Source organism: Lygodium microphyllum, chromosome 22 (assembly GCF_053477565.2).
Source record: "Lygodium microphyllum isolate KBCC chromosome 22, Lygodium_microphyllum_v1.1.10, whole genome shotgun sequence".
NCBI classification, from domain to species: Eukaryota; Viridiplantae; Streptophyta; class Polypodiopsida; order Schizaeales; family Lygodiaceae; genus Lygodium; species Lygodium microphyllum.
In genome coordinates, this window is record NC_141156.1 from 66,010,791 (window position 1) to 66,031,950 (window position 21,160).

The 21,160-nt window shown below is 41.5% G+C and overlaps 1 protein-coding gene across 2 annotated transcripts in view; it reads right to left on the reverse strand.

The window, feature by feature from the left end:
• Positions 1-4,624: 4,624 nt before the first annotated feature.
• LOC148017246 (putative bifunctional methylthioribulose-1-phosphate dehydratase/enolase-phosphatase E1) overlaps positions 4,625-21,160 on the reverse strand; it is a 231,535-nt gene continuing 214,999 nt past the window's right edge. For both annotated transcript variants that reach the window (XM_087663533.1, XM_087663532.1), the window contains 5 exons: positions 19,448-19,597; positions 19,261-19,362; positions 5,657-5,766; positions 5,220-5,338; positions 4,625-5,118 (listed from right to left, as the gene is read on the reverse strand). In XM_087663533.1, coding sequence (XP_087519659.1) covers positions 5,018-5,118; positions 5,220-5,338; positions 5,657-5,766; positions 19,261-19,362; positions 19,448-19,597 — 582 coding nt within the window. In that variant the 3' untranslated portion in view covers positions 4,625-5,017. The remainder of the gene's footprint in view (positions 5,119-5,219; positions 5,339-5,656; positions 5,767-19,260; positions 19,363-19,447; positions 19,598-21,160) is intronic.

The following is a 21,160-nucleotide window of genomic DNA, read 5'->3' on the forward strand; positions in this document are numbered from 1 at the left end:
AAGATATAGAGCTTTCAATAAAACAATTGAAAGAAGCTAGACTAAGAAACAAAAATAGGTTCAACAAGAGGCATAGACTTTGACCTAGAGCTATAGAAGAAAATTATTGGATACCTTGTGTATGAAATCTATTTAGATAACCATCATATTACCATCAAGAAGATCTCTAACAGATGGTTTGTTCCTTATATCATGAGACATGCATATGATAATGCTACATATTCTCTTTGTGAGCTTGAAGGAATGGAGTTGAAGATTCCTATAACTAGGAAGGGATCAAACTAGTCAAGAAAATAGATTCTACCACTTACAAAGAAGAATAGGATGACACTAGAACTACTCAAGATAGTATAAAAGAAGAGAAAGAGGAAGATAATGAAGATGAAGCTAAAGATCATGATTAGGAAGAAGATCAAAGATATGTGGCACATGCTAAAAAATGTATAGGTTTAGAGGGGGTGGACATCATGTGGTTCTATGTCCAATAGTTGAAAACTTATGAGAAGTCTAATAGTGACCATAATTTACATCTATGCCTATGGGATTGATCTATTAGTGTTCATGTTGAATATAAATTATTTGTACACATCTATCAAGAAGATGAAGTGGGTTTTATACATTTGTAGGTATGCAAAGCATTAGGCACATTTCCTAGACAACAAAGTGGACATTATCAGTGACCCTCGGCAATATTTAGGTGCATACTTGAAGTGCTAAAGCCCTACATGCCTAATTCTGTGATTTTCAAAGCAAGGTAAATATTTGGTGCCTACAATAAGGAAAGAAAGGTCAAGAAAAAGCATAGTGTGCATGTTGAGTTAAAGAAGAAAGCAAGGGCAAAGACTAGAAAAGTAGAGGTGAAAGCTTTTGTTGCATGACAAAGGATTGATCTGGAATCTTTTGGGCTATAGATTATTAATCTTGGTTATCTCAAATAGAGAGATTATATGGATTGTTTTGGATTTTCTTGATCCACTACTATAGTAGATTGAAAGTGGCGTTTTTTGTGCTAAAAGAAGGGTCTTTGGAAGCTTCAAAACATGGTATTATTGGTCTATGTGGGCTACATAGGAAACAGATTACTCTAATGCATGTTCATGTTCAGGCTTGTTTTTGAGCCTCAGTCATATTGTTTGATATATGGGAAACAATAAATCATATGGGTTGAATCAAATTGGGTATTCATTGAGCTTCCATAGCCTCATTTTTATGGTCTTTATGTGCATGTATATATGATGTACAAGGGTTGAGCTCATGCTCATAGGTGATAAATATATCATATAGCTGGATATGCTCTCTCTTGGATTTTTCACTTCATATCTTTTGCTTCTATAGATTTTCTTTTCTCTGTGTGCTGCAAACCCTTCTTACTTGAGTTCTTATGGCTTTTGCCCATACGCAATAAATACTTTGACAATGGGTGTCACATATACACTACAAATTAATCTCACTTAAACCACACAAAAAGAGCCATGCATATACAATTATATTTGCAACATTTATTGTGACATACGCAAACTAGAAAGCATTGCATAAGAGATATTTTCTATTACAAATTTTGCTAGGAGCTTGCAATATATATATATATATATATATATATATATATATATATATATATATATATATATATATATATATATATATATATATATATATATATACACTTTGACAATGGGTGTCACATATACACTACAAATTAATCTCACTTAAACCACACAAAAAGAGCCATGCATGTACAATTATATTTGCAGCATTTATTGTGACATACGCAAACTAGAAAGCATTGCATAAGAGACATTTTCTATTACAAATTTTGCTAGGAGCTTGCAATATATATATATATATATATATATATATGTATGTATGTATGTATGTATGTATGTATGTATGTATGTATGTATGTATGTCCCTAGTGACTGCTAGCAACTTCGTTGCGATTGTTCTCTCGCTTCAATAGACACACACAGGTTGGATGTATAGCAACTAGTAGCATGCATTTCTCTCTGTATATATCTCACACAAAAGCCGATTTTATTAGATGAAAAGTCCAAACAAAATAGATAGAAAAATGCTTCCTAGCCCTTCCATGTTTTTTATATGATCTTCCACTCAATAGTCTTCATGCACATAATGAGATAGACTCTACAATATTAAAAGCTAATCAATCAAGTACCTAGATTGCCCCCTTCTCTTTCCTTGTTGCATAAAGTACTCAATATGATGAGAGATAGAGATCATCAAAGATTACTAACCAATTGCAAACCTTTTGGATAATATTGCATCTTAGGAGAAACATTTTGAATCCTTTTAAAAATTCTCTTACAAAGTCACCAAATTAATCCAACAATAAAAAGCCGCATGTTTTTGAGTCATGATGTTTTGAGAATCACCCAAGACCATGGATTTTTCAAGAACTCAAGCTTTGGGCATTACCCAATAAGGAAAATTTCAAGTTATTTTTAAGCCCTACACTAAAAAACTTTCCAATTAATAGCTATGATTTCAACTTAAGTTTATTCACAAACTCAAATGTGAAGTTTGTCTTCTTAAATGATTCATCAAAGCTTTTTCTAAAGAACTTTTTGATGCATTTAGAAATCCACAAGTAGAGTACCTCTTCTTTAATGATCTATGTAGCCATTTTAAGCTATCTGTAAATTCTAGTTAACAAAAAACAAGTACCCTTACAAAATAAGATAACTTTTTGAAAACTCAAACAAGGGATGTAACAATTGAAAGTGCTTGACTTTATGAGATCATAAAGTGAATATAGATGATTAGATTTCTTATCAATAAATAAAAGCCTACAAATTACCCATTAAGAGATTGAAGTTAATACCAAAGTTAATACTTGAGTATTTTAGATGTATAGCCACACAATTATGAATGCTTTCAAAACCATATGATTACATTTTATAAGCTCTTTTGTGTGTGTGAATATGTTGAGTATAGCTTTTCTTATAAAGCCCTCATCAATAGTCATTACCTTAGCACATTCACAAGTCCTCAAGTTTCTTGATGAAAACCGTGTCACTACTAGCCAATTGTTCCTACTATCCAAGGAGTTGATGCCAATGCTAACTCAAGCTCCATCGAAACTAAAAGCAAAGAGAGCATATGTTTTCAACTAATTGAACTCGAAAGTACTAGACCATAAATGAGGTGCTATATGATAATTGAGTGGATGAATTGTTTAGGCCCACTATGTGTGTGATCTACATCATCATCATCATCATCATGTTTAGAGGCATTAGTTTATCAATTAGTTTACTCATAATCTTTTGTTTTTGTCTTCCTTGATTTATGGTCTTAATAAAAGATTTGCAAATAGAGACTACTATATGAAATAAAAGATGAGGCCAAGTCCTTTAGAATCATGTGGAGTCAAAAGAGCCTTGTGTTAGGAAATTGTGAATGGGTCACCTACATGGTCGAAGTTATGATCACATACTGTGAGTCACCATCATGGTCATGCTTTTTGGCCAACATCAATCGGTACCATCTATTCTCATAATTGAATATAGCTCTGTTTTTTAATATTAAGGGCTATTGTAACATCAAGAACCTTTGTCAAATTCCCAAGAACTATGCCCAATTTCTTAATCTTAACACAAGTACAATGGGTGGATGCCAATGCACCAAGCAAAGAACAAGGTTACTTAGAATCCTTGGATCAATTACATCATGCGTAATCAAACCATTTGACCCAATAATAGGTAGTGAGCACTTTAAACCAATGTTAAAGAGCTTGATCACCTACAATGTTATGTAACAATCAACGTTATTATGTAATTATGCATGTTGAAGGTAGATGCCAATATGGATCCGATATTTCAAGTAACATTTGAACACAAGCTAATTATGCACATATCCCTGAGTTTCTTTGCATTAGGGATGTAAACATGTTGAGCTTAAAGAATTTCAACTTAGATGCATGAGCACACAGCACAAAGTGCATACCTAATTCCCAAGGGGCCCAAGCTTAATCCCCAATTTTATACAACCACAACAATATTACCTTTTTGAGGTCCATGTTGACATAATTACCAAATGAAACCATTGGGCTCACACCTAGACATATCTACAACTAACAATGCAATTGTCTACAAGAAAATGGATCTGCATCCCCATTCTGTTTGTCAAGGTAGAAGCATCTATGAAAACTAGCAAGCAAACAATGCGCACATCACATGAAGAATAGGTGACAACAATGAGGGACGTGAGTCATGTCTCACACAAGGACTTGTAGATCACACATTACTATTCTTGTGGTTTTGCTACCAAATGGAAATAAGTACAAAAAAAGGCAAGGATATACAATAATGCACACAAGCATTGCCTCAAAGAAACACCCACAAGATGAAAAAGAATAATAAGAGACCAAGAATAAGTAGCTTGTAGAAAGCATGTAAAATGAAAAATAAAATTCTCTTTTCAACAATTAAATTCATTTGTTTTTTTTTGGTTCAATAGTCAACTTTACAATAGTGCTAACTCTTTTCAATAGTTAAAATCATTTGCATTTTTATTGGCATATTGGTTGTCGAAATCATTTTACCATGTTAGTTTGTGTAAATGCAAATTTCAAATGAGGGCAAGGGCACGCGATCGAAGCTTTGTTCGATTATGGGAGCAAACAATTATTTCGGGAAAACAACCAACATTTGCAACTTTTCAAACAAGTGCATACCATCATATTATGTATTTGTTAGGCCTTATTATTTATCTGATCTCTAAACGATGGCTATTACTTTCCAAGGTTGAGTGATCGGGATTTCGACGAAGGTTTAACCCCTCTATAGACTTATCATCCATATTTCATTTTGCTAATTATAATTGCTCGCGTCGGGGCACAAGGAGTTCCGCTGACAGATTTACAGAGCATTTCTTCCATACCTCTTGCTGATAAAACAAAGAGCACCCTTGCCTCATCCCATGGATATATGAAGAAGTTACATCAGGTATCTATGATGTAGGCAAGCTATGCATTCTCCAGATCTTTTTACCAATGGGGAGATCACACCTCTAAGATATCGAGTAGGGTTGTGACAGTGCGGAAACCATGCTCAGAAGGCAAAGGCGCATTTCCAGGACGCAGTGTAATCACTGCTTGAAGACCTGTTCGTCGAAAACACATGATTGCGTGCCAGTAGATCACAGTATTGTTAGTAGACAAACCAAAGTCCCAATATATTTAAGCAGTAAGGCAAAGATCATACCAGCTTCTTTTGCTGCAAGTGCCTCTTGAAGTACATCAGTCGCAAATAATATCTGAGAGGGTTCATCAACCCCAAGAGAAAGAGCAATCTCCTTGTAGCTCCGTGACTCCCTCTTGTTTCTATGCATGAAAATGTTCAACACAGCATTCACTCAGGATTCTGAGTCCATGGGTGGTTCAAATGCAAACAAATATAAAAAATCTTGCTTAATGAGCCCTGAATGTGTCTTACAAGCAGTTACTATGAAGAGCCCTTTAGCAGGGCTTTATACCAGGCTAATGTATACACATCAATCAACCAATCAATCTGCACTTACTACGCTTACAGAATGACTGATTTTTTGTAAATCATGCAACATTATGAATTTTCGGACAACCTAACATGTATGTACATGCACTCATTGCATAACTATATAAGAGAGTGTCCACCGGAGCTACCCAGTCATGGTGTCGAAGTAGCCACACAAAAAAGGTCGCAAATCACCATGCTGTGTATTTCCAAATATAAGTCTTTGTGCCTCCCTACTCCCACTAGAATATATGTACACCTGAAGAAAACATCAGACCAGAGTGAAAATTCAATCATCCCTGAGGAAGTTGACACTACATTTCAAAGGAGTTGGGCAAGCATTCAGCTGACAGGTTCTAAATCAAACATCTGTATTTAGTTCTGACACAATGAAGAGGCTCAGAACATTTTGCATGAATGATAGAAACACTCGAGTGTGATTTCTTAACCCATGAAGAGATGTAAAGATCATTGGACTTAATCTGAATAATCTGTTATGCAAGACTTCTATATCCTGGAGTGTTGTCAGCACCTACTCAGCACCAAATCTGAAGATAAGTATTGTTTTAGTTTTATGAGTATTCAAGACTCTGCCTTGATTGAGGGTGGCTTTCCAACCATTTGTTCCTTTATTTTTTGTGCCCTCAAGTAGAACAATGCTTCTTGAAAACCAGTATAACGGCTCTGATTTAATTTTGGTGGTGTCTACATCTTTACAAGACGTTATAGTGCTTGAATGTATTGAGACTATTTCCAGTATAAGGCATGTTGTATTTTCATGTATCATAGATTTGCTACTGTTCTAGAAGTTTGAACTTCTTAGAGTTCAAACTGGTTATGCACAACAGAAAAATAAAAGAATCAATGCACAAGAACTGTCAACAAGCAGTAAGAACAGGAGTCCATCCTCTTTCAATCACGTACAGTGGCGTACTGCCAAGCATATATAAAATACAACCATTAGCATACACAGTCGGTCTACACACTCCATAAGCTACCTCTCTCCACATCAGGGAAGTAGATACAATATCAAATAAATGTGTTCAGTGTCAAACACACTAATTTTATAGATAAATAGGAGTCGCACATGAAAAATAGGTCAACCAGCTTAATATGGCTTAAATCCAGTCAACCAAAGTAGGCTTGGGGATTGGAACTCTCTGAAATGAGAATGGTTAAATCACTCTCGCTAGGAGACAAGGGAGCAATCACAGAACATGCAGAACTAAGATGTACCAGGGATACTCCAGCCTGATTAAGACTGATGTGCTTCAAAATAGAAACCTCTAGTGCCACAATCCCTCTCTAAGATCAAATACACTCAGTGCCCACACAAGCTCCATGGATAGCATGCCAACAAGCGGACTCCTTCAGTAGACTACAGCCATATGTGAGACTAATGGAGATATCATGGGAAAGCTGTCTCATTGCTGTCAAAAAGTAACCTCTTCATTCCTGGCTCATAAATGGATATGCATGGCTCTGCAGCAGGCCTTATTTGGAATGACAAAACACCCCAAGATTTGCTCGTCTCTTTGCAATACAGGTCCATAAGCTGTACCAGAAGAAGTAAACTCAAAGAACACATGAAAGAGCATGAGTATGCCCATTTGCAACCCTCTCACATGTCAGATGGGAGAGGATCGAGGTGCAGCTGAAGTGCAGTAGACAGTGTGAGAGTGAGAGACAGAGTTGAGCACGATACCCAATGCAATAGTATTGAATAGAGTGTTAGCTGAAAGTACAAATGATAACCCTTATACCTTAGGGTTATAAGGGGCTGTTCACACCCGAACACAGTAAGTGCCTGTAAGTGTGCACCACAAGCACATACAAAATAGTACACATAATCTGGGGGAAAAAACCTCTCCTACCGAGAGTAAAAAGTGCCCCAGTGTCCTAGTGATCACCCGCACACTCCCATATGAGCGTAGGCGTAAGTAAGGCGTGTGAGATACCCAACAAACCCCCCTGGAGTGAAGAGTGATCAAGTGTACAAGGATCATCCGCCACCAAAGGGCGTCAAATTCAAAGCATCGCGAAATGCTTCAAATTTGTCTCGTGGAAGAGCTTTGGTGAGGATGTCTGCCACATTGCTGGTGGTAGGACAGTAGACAAGGCTGATATCACCTGCATGTAGCCTCTCTCTGACAAAGTGGTAGTGAATCTCTGTGTTTTGTGCGAGCATGAAACACAGGGTTCCGTGCCACTGCAATGGCACTCTGACTGTCAGTATATAAAGGAGTAGGCTCCGTAACAGATACATCCAAATCAGCAAGTAAGCGTCTAAGCCATACGCACTCAACTGCAGTAGTGAAGGCTGCCTTGTACTCAGCTTCACATGACGACGTGGCAACAGTGGATTGTTTCTTGCTAAGCCAAGAAATGCATGACGAGCCAAGAAAGAAACAATTGCCACTAGTGGAGTGACGAGTATCAAAATCACCAGCCCAATCAGAGTCACTGTAAGCATGCAACTGCAGTGGTTTCCCCTTGGCATAAAGCAATCCAAGAGCTCTAGTACCCTGCAAGTAACGAAACACACGCTTCACAGCTTGCCAATGCGACATACGAGGCTGATGCATGTACCTGCTCAAAACTGAAACGGCAAACTGTATGTCTGGCCGAGTGTGGCATAGATAGATGAGACATCCCACTGCTGGAGCATAAGTATGGATATCAAACAAATCACTGTCATCATGTAATGACAGTTTGAGCCCAGGTTCCATGGGTGTACAAACTGGCTTGCAATCCTGTAAGCCAAACTTCTCAAGAAGTTGCCCAATGTACCTTGACTGACATAATCCAATGCCTCTAGCATCATGTACAAACTGGATGCCCAAGTAATAGTGCAAAATACCCAAGTCAGACATGTCAAAAGTTTGCTGTAAATTATTTTTGAATGCTGAAATCTGATCAGCACGTGTTCCAGTGAGCAAAAGGTCGTCTACATATAGACACAAAATCAGCATGGATCCCCCTTCTTTATGTACATAAAGGGTAGACTCAGATGGGCTGTTTACAAACCCCTGACTAAGCAAGAAAGCATCTATCTTTGCGTACCAAGCTCGTGGAGCTTGTTTCAAACCATATAGAGCTTTTTTCAGCTTGCATACTAAATTTTCTGAGCCTTCAACTGCAAAACCAATGGGCTGCTGTACATACACTTCTTCCTGAAGTTCCCCATGTAAGAATGCAGTCTTTATATCCAGCTGATGCACTTTCCAACCAAAATGTGCAGCCAAGGCAATCATAGACCGAATGGTCGTCATACGGGAGGTAGGAGCAAAGGTCTCCTCATAGTCAATGCCCTTTTTCTGTGCGTAGCCTTTAGCTACCAGCCGTGCCTTGTACTTATCTATGGATCCATCTGCATTCCTTTTTAATTTGTAGACCCATTTCGTACCAATGGCACGCTTGCCAACTGGCAAAGACACCAAATCCCAAGTATGATTCTTATGAATAGAATCCAATTCAGCTTGCATGGCTGCCATCCAATGCACACTATGTCGTGCATCCTCAAAACATTCAGGCTCCTCATTATCATGAGTACATGCTGCCATAACAAACTCCATGGAATGTGCTGAATCATGCAGTCGAGTTTGCCTTCGAGTACGACCAGCCAAGGGTGTTTCCAAATGACTATCTCTCATAGTCTGCGTGTACCATCTAGGCACCTGTCTTGCTTCCTGACTGTGTACAAGTTCCTGCTGAATTTCAGTTTCAGCAATGTGCTGATTTACTGCATGTTCCATAGGAGCAGCTGGCTGAACATTAGGTTCATTTGCTGAAGTACCAGCTGAATCACCAAATGTGATGGGCAGCAGCCCTTCAAAGACATCACAGGCAGCCTGATATGTATCAAAACCAGCCAAGGATAATTCTGATTTTTCATCAAATACAACATCCCTGCTGACAAAAACCTTCTTGGTCACGGGATCATAGAGTCTGTAGCCTTTGCTTTCGCTGCTATATCCCATAAAGATGCATTTTACAGCCTTGTTGTCCAACTTCTTTCGAAGTACCTGTGGAATATGGGCATATGCAAGACACCCAAAAGTACGGAAGTGGCCAACAGAAGGTTTGCGGCTGTGCCAAGCCTCAAAAGGTGTGACGGTTTTCAAGGCCTTGGTAGGGCATCTGTTCAAAATGTGGCAAGCGCACATGACGGCTTCCATCCAAAAACTATGAGGCAAACTCTTTGCCTTCAGCATACATCTGGCCATCTCCATGAGTGACCGATTTTTCCTCTCTGCTACCCCATTCTGCTGTGGAGTATATGCAGTAGTGTACTGATGGATAATGCCCTTCTGCTGCAAATAAGAATTCAGCATAGAGGACATGTATTCCCCCCCTCGGTCCGAACGGAGAGTCTTAATCTTGCAACCAGACTGAGTTTCCACAAGTGCACTGAAAGCCAAAAATGCATCATACACTTCTGACTTCTTTTTCAAGCAGCAGACCCAGCACAAACGTGTAAAGTCATCAATAAATGTTACAAAATAGTAACAACCACCCAATGACTGTGTCTGCATGGGCCCACAAACATCCGAATGCACAAGCTGCAATCTGGCTGTTGCTCTAAAAGCAACATCACGGGGAAAAGAGAAACGATGCATTTTCCCCAAAATGCAACCCTCGCATAAATGCTCAGGAGGTCTCTCCAAGAGAGGTAATCCATCCAACATCTGAGTACGCTGTAATAGCATCAAGCTGCCATAGTTTACATGCCCCAAACGAGCATGCCATAACTCTGCCTCTAACATAGCAGGAGTAAGAGTGGATGTCAAATATGCAGACTGATTTACCGAAAGAGCATCCAACTCATATAACCCATGACACAGAGAACCTGTTAAGACCAATGTCATGTGTTCCTTGTCACGGACCATGCAACGGTCATCATCAAAGGTGACCTGCAAACCACAACGTGCCATAGAAGAAATGGAAAGCAGATTCTTCTTAATGCCAGGCACATACAAAGCATCCTGTAGGCGGAGAATAGAGCCATCAATGGCTGTAAGCTGAATCTCCCCAATACCACGAACAGGGTATGATGCATTATTAGCACACTGAACAGACTTCCCAACGGGAGGTGCACCAAGAGAAGCAAACAAATCTCTACGAGATGTGATATGCCGTGAAGCACCACTGTCAAAGAACCAAGTGTCAGCATCCTCTGTAGAGCTAAATGCTCTATCAGCCCAAGAGACATCATAACTGCAAGTGTAAAAACAATAGTCCCTGTCTGCAACAAAGGACGCGGACTCACTAGCAGTGGAAGGAGCTGCAGAAACAGACATCCCTGACTCCTTCTTCTCTTTGGCGATGCGCTTCCTGCACTCAGTGATGTAGTGGCCAGGCTTCTTGCAGTAATGGCATTTTCCTTTCTTGGCTTGCGTGCCCCCCTGTTTCTGACTTGTCTGTGAAGTGTTACTACTACCAGAACTCTGCGAAGCATTTTTCCCTTGGCTGTTTTTACCTTTCTGCCTTGACATAAAAGCCTGCTCAGAGGCTATACCATCCACACCACTGTTCCGTCTAGTTTGTTCCTCCTCTAGAAGCAAACTGACAAGCTGAATGAAAGTGATGGGCTCTTTCGAAATCCTCATAGTGAGGTTCAAGGCAGTATGAAAAGCCAAGTAAGAGGGAGCCAGTGAATTCAATGTCGTAGAAATCAGCTGCGCATCTGAGTAGTACTCATCCACATTCATGAGTTGCTCCCGCAAGTCCTGAATTTTGTTGAGATGATCCTGCATAGAATCACCCTCATTCATCTTTAGAGTCTCTAGCTCTTTCTTCAAGAAAGAGATGCGAGTCTCATTCTTTCCTGCAAACATCTGCTCCAATATCAACCAAGCTTCTTGTGAAGAAGCTGCTGAACGAATATGAGGAATGATAGAACGCTGAACTGCCAATGCAATCAGCGACATAGCCTGTGCATCCCGTGTATCCCAAGTTTTCTGAGCTGCAGTTCTTGGGGGAAGTGGCTGAGCGGGCTGAGGTGGAGGGGGCTGAGGTTGCCCTCTTGCACGTCCTCCTGGAGGAGGAGTAGCGGGAGCCACAACTCCCGGTCGTGCTTCCTCTCCACTGACATAATCCCACAAATTTTTGGCCACTAATACATTCTTCATCATGAAAGACCAAAGGGAATAATTGTTCCCATCCAATCGGTCTTCCTTGGACACATAGGTGAATACATCTCCTCCCTGATTTGCCATTATTTCCCAAAAGGCAATAGAGCAATGTCAATGCAGTACGGGCTGGAAATCTGCAAATTTCCAGAAATTGCAGCAAACACAAGTCTGCAATTAATGTGCAAAGGGTACTCTGTCAAAAAACTGTCACTGATGCACGCTTCCCAAGGTGCAATTAGTGCTCAACAGCACTAAAACATCAAAAGCCCCAAAATTTTCTGCCCAAAATTTCTGTCACAAATGTCTGTTACAAAAGCCCCAAAATGTGCATTCAATGTGTCACAGACAGACACAGCACGTTTCCCAATGCTGAAAACTGGACCTGCACGCCTGTACCTGTGCGTCAGTCCGACTGTACCCAACAGTCATTACCTCGGGAATCGTGCCCGTCGTCAACACGCAGAGGTAACATTCTACACTTTTCTATTACACAGGAGTTCGTGCAACAGGTTCAGGTTCAGCATTGGGAAAATGACAAGCTCAACACATGCGGACATTGATGATGGACCGCCTGGTTAGATGGGTCCACATGTCTACACCTAGCACGTCGGTGGTCATTATGCATCTCACATGGCCACTGACTCATTACTTATTATATTCAGGTCGTTACACCTATTTACAGTTGGCATAGTTATAGTGCCAATCGACTAGTGTAGTCGGTTATGCATTGTTTGACTTAGTAGGCCACTTTCCTTTTATGTTGTATCTTATCTATACTTTGTGTACATTGTAAAGTGTGTGGAAGAAGAAGAAGAAATCAGCAAGAAAACGTTTTGGCCTCCCTCTCTCTTCTTGTCTCTTGAGTGAGCTTCTCCTTGTGCATTCTGTGTGTGTTCGGCGCAGCATCTTGAGCAACCCCCTCCACCACGCGATTCTTGACATGGTATCAGAGCCGCACCACTGAGAGAGGCTGATTTCAAAGGTTGAAGCAAAGGAGAAGAAGCAAGGTTCGAGCAAGCAAGCCACGGGTAAGAAGCTCTCCCATCCTTCCACTCTTTCTCTTGGGTAGTGCCTGTGGAGGCACCGGAAGCAAGGCAGAGCAAAAATCTCAGATTGCAGTGAGATTTGGTGTGCGCGAAGAGCGCTGTATATTCTGCAGATAAGCCCTTTAGGGCTTACCCGCAGAGATTTTGGGCATTTGAGGCCGTTTCAGAGCCCGTTTTAGAGCCGCAAGGTTGCGGACAGCAGTTTCGGGATACACTGTGACTTCAACTGTATTGATCGAATGTGGGTGCGCAGGTTACAGATTTCAGATCTGTAAGTTCAAAGGTGTTTACCAGTGAGTAAACACAAGGTTTATCTGCAAAAAGGTTGCAGATTGCATGTATTGTTGAGCAGACAGTAAAAAAGGCTGTCTGGTGTATTGCTGTGCACTACAGGTCAAGGGTTGCAGAAGATTTGCTTGCTGTTTGGTATTAGTTTTGTGATAATGGCAGAGAACAGTGGAAGCCCCATCATTGAGAAGCTCGACAAGAACAACTACCCCTCATGGAAGTTCCGTGTCACGAACTTTCTTATTGGAAAAGGCCTCTACGAGTTCGTTTCAGGTGAAGAAAAGGAGCCGGAGGTGAGTGATCCTCCAACTGCAGAAGAAACAAAGGCACGAAAGGAATGGAATGCAAAAGACAAGAAGGTCATGTATTGGTTGTCTGCAGTAATTGACAATAACATGCTGGGACACATTAGAAATGCAGAGAATGCATATGCAGCTTGGACCATACTTGAAAGTATGTTTTCTGTAAATACAAAGGCACGAAAGATTCAACTCAAGCAAGAGTTGAATACATTAAAGAAAGGGAAGATGTCTATTAATGAGTATGCACTGAAGGTAAGAAGCATTGCAGATGCATTGGCAGCGATTGATGCAATGCCCGATGATGATGATTTGGTGTCGTCTACCTTGGGTGGACTTAACAATGAAAAGGCTTGGAAGTCTTTTGTAACTTCCGTATATGTCAGAAAGCCATTTCCAGATTTCGATGAATTGGTCTCTCTTATGATCACTGAAGAGATCAACATGCAGAGTGAGACATCTGAAAGAAGTGGTGAACAGGTCCAAGCTTTCTACTCCAGTTCTGGAAGGGGACGTGGCAGGTTCTCTTCAAGAGGCCGTGGTACAGGACGTGGTAGTGATAACCAGCAAAACAGATTGAATCAGCAATTTGGCGATATGCAGGTTTCAGGAGGTCGTGGTAACTTTAGAGGCAGGGGGAGCTTTAGAGGAAGAGGTGGATGGCAGAACAGAGGTTCTAACAACTCTGGTATTGTGTGCCACTACTGTGGCAAAACAGGTCATATTGCAGCCCAATGTTATGCTAAGAGAGATGATATCCGCAGTGGTAAGTTGCAGTAAGGAAACTATGCATCGTCTTCACGACAGAATGAAGACAAAAATGAACGTTTGTTCGTTATGCAGCATATGCTGAATGCTGTTACAGGAAAGGGAACACATGAAGATGTTTGGTATGTTGATTCAGGTGCATCCAATCATATGACCAGCCATGCAGAATGGTTTGGAGAGATGCAGGATTTGCAGAATGCAGGTTATGTGCAGACGGGTGATGACTCATGCCACCCAATTTCACACATTGGAAAAGTTCCCTTGTCCTTGCATGATGGTAAGACAAAGAGTCTTTCAGATGTATTACATGTACCATCTATTACAAAGAACTTGGTGTCAGTCGGTCAAATGGTAGAGCAAGGGCTGCAAGTCAGATTTAATGCAAAGGGCTGCTTTGTAGAAGACTTCAATGACAAGTGCAGGTTGGTAGCAAAGGGAAGTAGAGTTGGACGTATGTTCACTCTAGATGCTGGAATTCCTACTATGAATGCGGCTATGTATGCCAAAGGAAAAGGTGTTGTTGCAGACATTGAAATTTGGCACAAACGCATTGGACATGCAAATGTACAAAGGCTGAAATTAATGCAGTCCAAAGGGTTGGTTACAGGTTTGCCTACTTTTAAAGTTGCAGAATTTCAGAAGGTATGTGAAGCATGTCAGTTTGGTAAGCAGGCAAGACAACCCTTTTCACATGACAAAGATGTAAGCAGAAATATCCTTGATGTTGTGCATACAGACATTTGGGGGCCTACACAAAATGTATCTCTTGGAGGCAGTTCATACTTTGTCACATTCATTGATGATTGCTCTAGAAAGCTGTGGGTATATTTTATGAAGGAAAAGAGTGAAGCTTTTGAGCACTTTAGAACTTTCAAGGCTGCAGTTGAAAGAGAAACAGGCTTGAAAGTAAAGTGCCTGAGGTCAGATGGAGGGGGAGAGTACCTCTCAAATGAGTTCAGTGATTTTCTGAGGTCTCATGGGATAAAGAGACAGTTCACATGCAGGTATACCCCACAGCAAAATGGGGTTGCAGAAAGGAAAAACAGGCATATTGCAGAAGTTGCACGCGCCTTGATGGCTGAAAAGAATATGCCTAAGCATTTTTTGTCTGAGGCTGTTCATACTGCTGTTTATATTATGAACAGAACTCCCACAGCTGCAGTTCATGGTATGACCCCCGAAGAATGTTTTACAGGTAAGAAGCCTGATGTTTCACACTTGAAAGTGTTTGGCTGCATTGCGTATGTTCATGTGCCAGATGAGTTGCGGAAGAAGCTGGATCCAAAGGCTGAAAAGTGTATCTTTATTGGATACTCTTTAGAGCAGAAAGGGTATCGCTGTTACAACCCTATCACATGTAAGTTCAGAGTGAGCAGGGATGTCATCTTTGATGAAATGAGCAGCTGGTATGCATCTAGTGGTGATGCATTGGATGTTGATGATGATCATGACACTCATGTGCAGGCTGAAAAGCAAGAATCACGGACTCTTAGTGGACCAGAGACATCATCTAGTAGTCCTTGGTCTGGGAGACTAAGGAGTATCTCTACATCTTCGGGTGCATCTAGTAGCACTACAGGTAAAGACAAAGGAAAGAATAAGGTGTCAGAAGGCATTGATGCAGTTCTTGATGGAGACTCCAGTGGCTCAGAGAGCTTGGATGATGAGCTTGGCATTCCTTCAGTGAGGACTCCAGGTGTGCAGAGAGCACGTGTTAATGCAAAGACTCCATTGAGTGATCCAGTGGTACGCAAGTCTAGCAGGGTGAGATACCCTGTTAAAAGATTTGGTTTTGAGGGTTATGCAGCTCACCATTATGCTTATATGGTGAAACTAGTTGAGGATGTTGAGCCCACATGTTTTGAGGAGGCTGTTGGTCATGCTCATTGGGATGCAGCAATGGATGAGGAGATGGCTGCATTAGAGGCCAATAAGACTTGGGATCTAGTATCATTGCCAAAGGGAAAGAAAGCTATTGGATGTAAGTGGGTTTATAAGATTAAGCACAATGCAGATGGTTCTATTAGCAGGTACAAAGCTAGGCTGGTTGCAAAAGGCTATGCCCAAACATATGGCATAGATTATGATGAAACCTTCAGTCCAGTTGCTAGGATGGCAACTGTCAGATGTGTGATTTCTTTGGCAGCAGCCAAAGGTTGGAGGTTGCAGCAAATGGATGTAAAGAATGCCTTCTTGCATGGTGATTTGCAGGAAGAAGTGTATATGGATCAGCCAGCAGGTTATGAAGATTTAGAGCATCCCACGTATGTGTGCAGGTTGAAGAAGGCACTTTATGGGCTCAAGCAAGCACCTAGAGCATGGTCTGACAAGATTAGAGAGTATCTTGTCAATATTGGTTTTTATGTTTCTGATGCTGATCACTCACTTTATGTGAGAAAAGGAGATGCAGGTTTGGTCATCATAGTCATCTATGTGGATGACTTGATTATTACAGGTGATAGTGATAGTGGGATTGCTGAAGTCAAGGGCTGTTTGAAGATGAAGTTTGAGATGAAGGATTTAGGTGAGCTAAGGTACTTCCTTGGCATTGAGGTGATCAGATGTGATGATGGTATATGGCTGTCCCAAAGACAGTATGGCTTGGATATGTTGTCCAAGTATGGTATGACTGCATGCAAACCACTTTCAGTCCCGTTGGAGCAGAATGTAAAGCTGAGTGCTGATGTTGGGGATGAGATAGAAGACCCTACTATGTTCAGGAGGATAGTGGGGAGTTTGATCTACATGACCATTACAAGGCCAGACTTGAGCTATGCTGTTGGTCTTGTGAATCAGCACCAGACGACACCTCTGCCCAGCGTGCAGCTCCAACAATCAGCGCGCAGCACCGCCCTGCCCAGCGCGCCATCTGTCCTGCACAGCGCGCCCTGCCCAGCGTGCCACCTGTCCTGCACAGCGCGCCATCTGTCCTGCACAGCGCGCCCTGCCCAGCGTGCCACCTGTCCTGCACAGCGTGCCGCCAATTCTGCGCAGCGCGCAATCTGCCCAGCACGTACCAGTCCTGCCTGCGCGTGTCACTGGACCTGCACGCTGGGCAGAGGTGTCGTCTGGTGCTGCGCGCTGACGGACTGACAGGAACAGGCAGCTGGGGCAGAACTGGCGGGGGCTGGCTGAACTGGCGTGGGCTGCAGACTGCAGACTGAAGACTGCTCTGAGCTGAGCTCTGATACCAAATGTCAGATAGGAGAGGATCGAGGTGCAGCTGAAGTGCAGTAGACAGTGTGAGAGTGAGAGACAGAGTTGAGCACGATACCCAATGCAATAGTATTGAATAGAGTGTTAGCTGAAAGTACAAATGATAACCCTTATACCTTAGGGTTATAAGGGGCTGTTCACACCCGAACACAGTAAGTGCCCGTAAGTGTGCACCACAAGCACATACAAAATAGTACACATAATCTGGGGGAAAAAACCTCTCCTACCGAGAGTAAAAAGTGCCCCAGTGTCCTAGTGATCACCCGCACACTCCCATATGAGCGTAGGCGTAAGTAAGGCGTGTGAGATACCCAACATCACATACAAAGCTGGATGGAGCATGTTGGGGTGGTATGTGAAAGTGCACAACAGAAACAAAAGCAACAAACACAACACAATGAACAGTGAACAAGAAAGAACGATGAACTCAGAGAGAACTCATGAACGGGCAATGGAACCATAGCAGAAAGCACTAGTATAAGTACAATACCAACAGGATAACCACCACTCTTATGACCAGCCACAATGCCTCCAGTTTCCCTCTCCAAGGATGTTAGGCAATGCTAAGCAATGAGCCACCCAGCTCCCCACTAAAGCCTAATGAAATGCACATAAAAACAGTGCCAAATACCCATAAAGTGAAAAGCTAACACCCTCTCTCAAATCATGTGTAATCTGTACACAGTCATGTATGGCTCTAAAAAAGAAGCCACCAAAAAGTATCCCCCAAGTATCCATGTCCCATACCACAGTAGGCACCAAAAAACCCTTAACATCATAGTACATACAGATATCCAAGCCTTCAGTGATCGAGCCCATGCTCAGGTGCCTTGAAGAAGACACTGATGTTGATGTCAATCATACTCAAACTCGGATCACAAAGTAGAAATCGTCAAATTCTCTTCACGTCTTCAACAGCCCTGCAGAAGCACATCATGACCATGGATTCCCCACCTTCAATCATCCTGCCAAGGGGTCTCCCATGTGAGAGCCAACTAAGAGCAAAGCAAGCCTGCTGTCGTATCTCCCAATATGGACCTAAGGGCGCACAAGCTTCATGGTTCCAAAACCATGGTGGTTAGATATCTTAGGTATCCTACATTAGATACATGTCCCAAAGAATTATGCATCGAGTATATTAAGTACGGTGATAGTTTTTATTTTTGAAAACATATATACATATTGATATGTTGAGCACAATATACCAGGTGGCACGTCCCGTATAGAAAAGTAACTTGAAGGCTGAAATAAAAAGCATGCTGCTTACAAGTTTTAAATGAAAATCATAATTGTCTAAAGCATTGCATGAGTCATATATATGAATCTGAAATACAAGGCATTGATGAGATGCACAGTGGATCCTATCACGTACCGCTGACATAGTACAAGACAGCCTTCTTTATGGCTCATGAGTGTTTCAGCACTGGAATTGAAAGTATGGTATGGCACAGAACAGTAATCAATTTTTTCCTATGCTGAACCTATGAAAACATATGATTTATGCAACATGATACAGAACCCTTTTGTCTACATACAGAATGCAACCATGTTCAAAACCACCAAACAAATTGATGAATGTAAAAAGCCACCCTCAAGGAGTCACCACACCAAAGATATGAGTGAGACCAGGATGCCCCACTACCACCCTCTTATAGTTCCTCCCTAGCCCAAGAACTCGTGAAAAATGCAGCATCTCTAGGGCTAGAACATTCATGCCAAATAGGAACTCCTTAATACTAGGACTCTCCCAAAACAAGCATTGCATTGTTTCCAAAGAAGCAAACATATTTACAAGCAATGTGTGGTAACTTTCTAGTTACTAATGTTTGCCCTGAACCGTCATGTCTTGATAATGTGACCAACTTTGGAAAGCCATCATCACAAGAGTATTTTGAAAGATGCAGGTGGGCTAATAGTTAAAATAGATGAAATCAGCATAGCATCAGTGAACAATTGTGGAAGTGAATTGTAGTTTACAAAGAAGTACTCAAGGAAAGCAAACCTTTATTCCAGCAGAGTGCCACCTCTGAAGAGCTTTAGGTACATCTTCAAAAACCTGTCCTTGCAACTCGCCCTTTGCATATCCAGACCTCCAGATATGACCCTGATAAGTGGAAACAACGCTGCTTCAGTTACATAATCTAACACTCTGCTAGTTGTTTTCATAATATAAAGCATCAAAATTAAACCTGTAGTTCCTTCAGAGCTGTGACTTTACGGTCAGCTTTGATCATAGACAAAACATTTGCCTCTACTGCTTCAATTATAGAATCCTTAGATTCATCACCAGGAGGTATCAGTTGTGCACCAACTACTTGATCTTTTACATCTTGTTCAGCCTGTGAAAAGCCAGAAAAATATCCATGTGGCATTACAGAACAAACAGCAGTTGACAATGCAACATATTTAATCAGTCAATTCTTCATTGGTGAATGCTACAAATCCAAAAGCATGCAACAGCTAGCTATAATAACATAAGCCATTCATAGTCTCGGGTTGAAAAATCATCCTATGTCTGCATACAAAATCATCAAATCCAAATGTACATATATTTACACATTCTCCCTCATGCATTGTGATACTTGCAGGGGCCAAACTGTTCAACTTGAAATAAACATTACAAACATTAATGATTCCAGCATTATGTCTTTTCCACCAGGATGGCATTTTGGAAAGTTGCAGACTCGTATGCCCTTTTTGGGCTTACAACTTTTGGTCTGGTGAGGCAAGAACTCATATGATAGCTTCACAATTGTACCATCAAAGTGAGTGCTCATATAACATGAGACAACATAACTATCCAACTCAGTATTTGACATTCCGATCCACAGTTATCAAGATCAAGGTGGTTATTTTCAGAATTAATATTCTGAAAAGTAATTTAATTTGACTGAAAATTGCTGGAAAATGCAATTAGAAGGCTGCCACTTGACAAGACTTGCCCATGTAAGTGAGATCCTGGTTGGAGGCTGGGAAGGGAGGAGAGAGTCTTTCTCAGCTTGACCAGCTGAGGAGAAGGCTATTGGAGCAGGTTGTCAGCAGTTCAGGCCCAGTTGCAGCCACGAGGAGCACCACTAGGGGCAGGCGACAGCAGCCCAAGGCCCCACAACAGCATGCAACAGCTGGGCAACAGAGTTTGTGGCCAGATAACAGCCTCTTGGTTGTAGGCAACAGCTCCAGGGGCTGTTCCAGCAGGGCAGCAACATTTTCTCTCTCCTCAGCACTCTCTCATTCTCAAACCATCTCTCAAGATACCTCAGCCATTCCAGCAGCTAACAATCTATTTTATGTACACTTCCCAACACTTTGAGCTCACATGCCACCCCTTGAAATAATCTTTTCTCTCTCACTCTATTCATCTTCTCTCACCTTCATCGCTTTCCACCATCTCCAATCATCATCATGGCCTCTCACGACATGCATAAATTTGATGCACTTGTTGTGAGTGAACCTTGACATATGGAGGATGCTTGACCGGCTTGTCTCGAACCCAAACGCAAACATGGGCATCATCCAGAGGGATCCTCTTACCTGATGTCAAATGCGCACTCATTGCTTGTGGTGGCTCTATAGGCACAATTAAAAGAAATGTAGCAGCCATTTACTGAGCTGCACACTCCCACTTTCCATTTGTGCCCACAACCATGAGGACGCTGCCTCTTCAATTCCAACATGGTCCTTTAAACGGAAGGAATGTGATGAAACAAACATTCACTCATGGTTGGCCAAATGGACGGCTTATTTCGATATGCATCAGTCTAACAATTCTCAATGCATTGCATCAATACAGATTATGTTGTAAGGGAAGGCATATGCTTGGTGGATAAGGCTACACCCCAAGCTAGAGACTTGGGCAATTCAATTCATTTTCTAACGCAATTTACCACCAACAACTTGATTAA